At 49.8% G+C, this 5,791-nt stretch overlaps 1 protein-coding gene across 1 annotated transcript; it reads left to right on the top strand.

Annotated features, from left to right (window-relative positions):
• Window positions 1-2,673: 2,673 nt before the first annotated feature.
• Window positions 2,674-4,353, top strand: LOC307066466 (Golgi-associated RAB2 interactor protein 6-like; the record flags this gene model as incomplete). The annotated part of the gene is made up of 2 exons (XM_079723633.1): window positions 2,674-3,450; window positions 3,745-4,353. The coding sequence occupies 2 exons, from the start codon at window positions 2,674-2,676 to the stop codon at window positions 4,351-4,353; spliced, it is 1,386 nt and encodes a 461-aa protein (XP_079579759.1).
• Window positions 4,354-5,791: the final 1,438 nt, after the last annotated feature.

Here is a 5,791-nt window from a genome sequence, read left to right as displayed (position 1 = left end):
ATCGTTAGCGACAATGACATAGCACACAGTGGGCAGGGCCTACCTGCAACTTGAACAGGAACACCTGATGACTAGATGCCCAACCTCTGAGAGCATGATCATATCCATTCACTGGCATAACAACTGGTATAGCAGAGACATGTACTGGGAAGGTTTGGAACAAGAAAAACTGGGGACTTCCCTGGTAGGGCAGGGGTTGAGAGTCTGCCTGCCGATGCAGTGGACACGGGTTCGTGCCCCGCTCTGGGAAGATCCCACATGCCGCGGAGCAGCTGGGCCCGTGAGCCATGGCCGCTGAGCCTGCGCGTCCCGAGCCTGTGCTCCGCAACAGGAGAGGCCACAAGAGTGAGAGGCCCGTGTACCGCAAAAAAAAAAAAAAAAAAAAAAAAAAAATCAAGTAATCAGCTCAATAGATGCAGAAAAAGCATTTGAAAAAAAATCAATCATCCTTCACGATGAAACTGCCCAGAAAACTAAGAATAGAAGTGAACTTCTTAAACTTGACAAAGGGCAATTCTGAAATAAAACTACAGCTAACAACATACTTTATGGTGAAAGATTGAATGATTTCCCCTGGGAGAGGGAACAATGAAAAGATAACTACTCTTAACCCATCTATTAAATGAGCAGGAGTGTGTGTGTGTGTGTGTGTGTGTGTGTGTGTATGATAAAATTCACCACTGTAATTTTAGAGTGTTCAATTCAGTGGCATTCAGTACATTCACAATACTGTGTAAGCATCACCACTATCTAGTTCCAGAATTTTTCATCACCACAAAAGGAAATCCTGTACTCCCCATTCTCTGCTCCCTCCAGCCCTAGGCAACCACTCATCTAATATCTGTCTCTATGGATTTGCCTCTTCTGGGTATTTCCTATAAATAGAATCATACAATATGTGGCTTCTTTCACTGAGTATAATGTTTTCAAAGTTCATCCACGTTGTAACATATATCAGTACGTCATTCCTTTTTATGGCTGAATAATATTCCACTGTATGTAGAGACCACATTTTGCTTATCCAGTCATCTGTTGAGGGACAGTTGTGTGTATTTTAACAGAAAGATAGCCTTTACCCTCAAGGAATGAATCTCTATGGTGGGATTTCAAGCATAACATCAAAATGGAGAAAAGAGAGTTGGGAGCAAGGGCCTTTCTCAGAACTTTCAAGTCACAATTTACAAATCACGTATGCTGTGACTAGCTCTGTGGGAGTGGCAATGAGGCAGGATGTCTAATGGTACATGCTCCCCACAGGTGTCAAGGCTTCCAAACCACTTCTGCCTGGTAGGGAGGTTACTACAGGACAGCATCTGGCAGGCTCTTGGAATCAAAGCTTACATCTCAGGCTACTCACCCCCCATTTCACTGGGGGAGGACATGTCATAAGAATAACTAGGTTTCCACACACAGGCTGTTGGCACAAGCATAAAGGAAGGGAGGATCTGAGTGATCCCCTGGATAACTTAATCCACACATCAGCCCAGTTGCTGTCTTGGGTTCTCTCCATAACATATATACACACATTAAAATTAATTATGCAACTTCTAATAATGCACCAAATAGGTCTTCTTAAAGGTAGTTAAATCAGTCCAGTTTGAAAACATTTGGCTGGGCCAAGCTTTCTTTGTGAGGCTAAGTACTGTAGTGGTTCAGAACAAAGGCTTTAGAATCAGGTAGACCTACATTAAAATAGTGCCTCTGCTACCATTAGCCCTGGGAATTTAAACAGGAGATACAACCTCAATTTCTTCACCTGTAAACTGGGAAGAGTAGTTAACAGTACCACATTCAGTGGATTCTTACCACCATATGTGAAGAATGCAGCATGGTGCCTAGGAGAAGCAAATTTTAATGTTTTTATTAAAAATCAACATCGTCCACGTTTACTGAGATTTTATGAAAGGACAGACTAAGGACCGCCACTGCCAACTCTGCCTTATTCGATACAATTAAACCATGAGCTTAAATGGTTCAAATTGATCCCATCATCTTACATTCCTATAGATTTCATCCAGTAGCTGAATTTGGGGGAGGAAAAGAAAAAGGACCCACACAAAACTTTCCCACTTGAAGACATTTTTATTTTGGTAACGCACCTGAGTCCCTGGCAGGATGGGCCTGTCCTCCGCGGGGGCAATGGGGTGTTTGAGAGAGGATGGGGGCCCTGCCCTGAGGGGGCAGCTGGGGGATGAGGCAAAGGGCTTTGTGACACTGATAGGTCACAAAGGGCTTTGTGACACTGATAGGTCACAAAGGGCATCAGAGGATAAATAGGCTGTGCCAGGGGGTTAGGCTGACAAAGTGGTTACTTCTCTCACTAGGACTGAAGTTCACCACAGCTTCTTGGGGAGATAAAAACCCAGAAGCAGAAGTGAGGTGAGGCGGAGGGGGAGCCTACCGTACCTCTCGACACACTTGAAGAGAGTCAGCCTGGGCTCCAGGCGCCCTACAGCATCCCCACTGTGATCATCTGTGCCCCTACCCACACCCCTGCCTCTGGGAGACCCTGAGGCAAACGTGGAGGCCTGTGGGGCGGGCTTGGAAGACCTGCCATAGGGCTGCCTGTGTGACGCAGGAGCATCGCAGCTCGCTCTTCTGCCAGTGAGGTCGAGGGAGGGAAGAGCCAGGGACCCGCCTTAACCGTGCTGCCTGTCGTGATCAAAGACAGCCATGAGTGGGGACTCTCTGCTCCCGTATCACACGGCCCGGAGCAGCACCTGGGTGGACCTGTTCAACACCACCACGGGGAAGCTGCAGCAGCAACTGCACAAGGGCGAATACCACATATTCAAGTACGCAGCAATATTCGAGAGCGACTTCATCCAGGTCACAAAGAGGGGAGAAGCGATTGACGTGCACAACTGGGGCGGCATGGTGACCATGGGCATCACATCCACCAGCCCCGTCCTCCCGCTCCCAGACATCATGCTGCTGGCCCGACGGACCACCGGCTGTGAAAAGCACGCCGAGCGCAGCCAGGCCACCAAGGGCAAGAGCCACAAGGCTGCAAAGACCTTAGAGCTCACCAGGCTCCTTCCCTTGGAGTTTGTGAGGATCTCCACTCACAATCGTGAGAAACAACAGCTGCGCGTGAAGCTTGCCACTGGCCGCTGCTTCTACCTGCAGCTGTGTCCCCCTCTGGACGCGCGGGAAGACCTCTTCGCCGAGTGGGAACAGCTGATTGACCTCCTGCGACCACCAGTGGACAGTGAAAGCAACACCTATGCCGTTCCCGTCTGGGACATGACCTGCGTGCCTGTGTTCGAGGAGGAGGAGGACGGGAGGAGCCCGGCCGTGGAGGATTTCCAAGGAAAGGGGCGTCAGGACCAGGTGAGCGTCAGCAGCCTCCACACGTGCCCTGAGGTGGCCGGGGCCACGTCTGCAGCTTTTGCGGGGGGCGAAGGGATCCAACTGGACTCCCACAAGCCCGATACCATGCCCGATGTGGCCACTGCGAAAGCAAAACCTACTACAGGGCTTGACAAAGCGTCCGCATCGCGGGCAACGACAAAGGTGGAGACAGCAGGGGTGGCAGGAGGCACCGCAGCGGGTGCTTTGAGCTCGGCAGTGATCAAGTCTCCTGCCGCTGAAGAGCAGAGCACGGCCATAGCAGCCACAGCCAGCGACGGGCCTGGAGGAAGCAAAACCAACATAGCCACTGGGGACACTGCCAGAACATCCCTGAGGAGCGGGAAAACGGCCTTGGCAGGTGCTGAGAACAATCCACAGTATGCTTCCAGCACGTCCACCAGCCTCTCCCCAGGGGCCGGCATGACTGTGGTCGGAGCAGAACCTACCAGCAAGACTGTCAAAGGAAGAGCCGACAAGGAGGACGAGGGGACCCTCGTCTCAAGCTTGCCACAGGAAGGCAAAGTGAGTGAACAGGATGGCAGCTCACAGAGAGTGTCCCAGGCCCACAAGGGAAGAAGGGAGAGGAGGGAGCACTGGGGAGAGGACAGAGCTCTTACGAGCCCCTCGCTCTGCAGTTCCGTGGAAAGCCACCACAAGGCAGCGGGGAGCAAGACAATCCCCAAAGCAGCTGGCCCGGGCTCAGGCGGCCGCAGAGCCACTAGAGATGACCAAAAGGCCAAAGGCCACGGCAGCCCGGGGGGCAGCGAGCAGGGCACTGCTCCCAAAGGCATCAGCCGTGCTCCCATCACCAGTGAGTCCAGGACCTCGCACAAATCGGGCAGGAGCTTATCTTCAGCGAGTTCAGGTCCCACCACCAAGACACTCAGCAGGATCAGCTCTTTCTTAAGGAATATGAGAGCCAGATTTACAGCAAAGACAGGGGCCTCATCACACAATAAATATGTGAGAAACCTGACGAAGCCAGTGGAAGGGACCTGAATGGAGGCCATCATAGAGACAGCAGAGAGTGGCCAAGGGCTGGAAATCACTGGTGTGACATCTGAGACCATGGAGCCAGTGGCTGCTGAAGCCCATCAATAGGACCTAGAGCTGGGAGCTGCAAAGGGGACCAGGGCTCTGGGAAATACCCCTGGAGAGCCCATTTCAGCTTCCTTACTGCAATTTAAATAAAAAACCATAGAATCTGAGAATGCCTGCAGTGTTTTGTTTGAATTTCTAGGTCCCGAAGCCCAGCCATAGCCTCACAGTGGATTCTGTGATGTCAGCTGTGCCACAGTCTGAGACCCAGTGTCCAGGCAAGGGCAGCCCCACCTCACACACATGCTCAGAGCCAACAGCAGTGCTCCATCTGGCTTCCACTCCTTTCTGGCTTTGCCCCCCAGGGCCATGGCTCAAAGTCAGACTATGGTCTGGGAAGCTCTCCTTCACTATCCCCCTATTCTTTTTATAAACGCTTATTCCCCCTGAAGGTCTGTAAACACAGCCAGAACAGGACTCATGTCCCCTCGGGCTATTCAGTGGACAGAAATAAGGGTGGCAGTATGAGCTAGCAATCAGAACAGCAAGCACTCTCATCTAGACTTAGCCGTTCCCTGCCCAGGTATATACCCTGGAGAAACACACATGTTCTAAGAAACAACTCTGAGAATGCTTATAGCAAAAATAACTTAACAGCAAAACACAGGAAACAGCCCAAATTTCCATCAGCAGAATTAACACAGTAGGATATGAAGAGACTGGAATATTCAATAGTGAAAAATAAATGAGCTACACACTTTAGCAGAGATCAACTCATGATTTTTAAAAACATCAAAAGAATGGGATACAATTCCACTCATGGAACCATTCTGAAACAAGCCCAAACAACGGATTGCATAGGGTACACGTTTTAAAAAAAACGGTAGCTAAAACTGAGGGAAGAGTAAACACAAAATTGAGGACAGTTTTCTCTAGGGTGGAAAGGCTAGGTCAAGGAGGTTGACACAAGGCTGTTAGTGCTGCTGGGAATTGTTCTGTCTCTTAAGCAAGATGGTAGGTACACAGATGTTGTATTTTTCACATTTTACTAACTCTGAAATCAAGATGGTCCTACAATCACCGTGGCAGTTGTGATGAAGTTACTGCCAATGCCTTTCTCTTTTTTTCACTTTTCTTTATGCACAAAAGTGATGTCAGAAAGCCTTGGCATCTTTAAAGTACATTTATTTAAGGTAAAGTACAAGAACACTTGGTTATTAGGAAAAGAAGGAACAATATGCCTACTTTACAGATGAGAACACTGAGGCTCAGAGAAGGTAACCTGCTCCAGTCGCACAATGGGATCTTTGCGGAACAGTGATCCACCAGCCCACTTCTCTATGCAAAGCCCTGTCTGTAGTATGCGAAGGAAGCAAGCAAACAAGCCTGAGATAGGACC

This window comes from Hyperoodon ampullatus, assembly GCF_949752795.1.
Source record: "Hyperoodon ampullatus genome assembly, chromosome: 2".
Taxonomy (NCBI): Eukaryota; Metazoa; Chordata; class Mammalia; order Artiodactyla; family Ziphiidae; genus Hyperoodon; species Hyperoodon ampullatus.
Note: the sequence above shows the minus strand (reverse complement) of the source record. Positions and strands in the feature narration are given on the sequence as shown.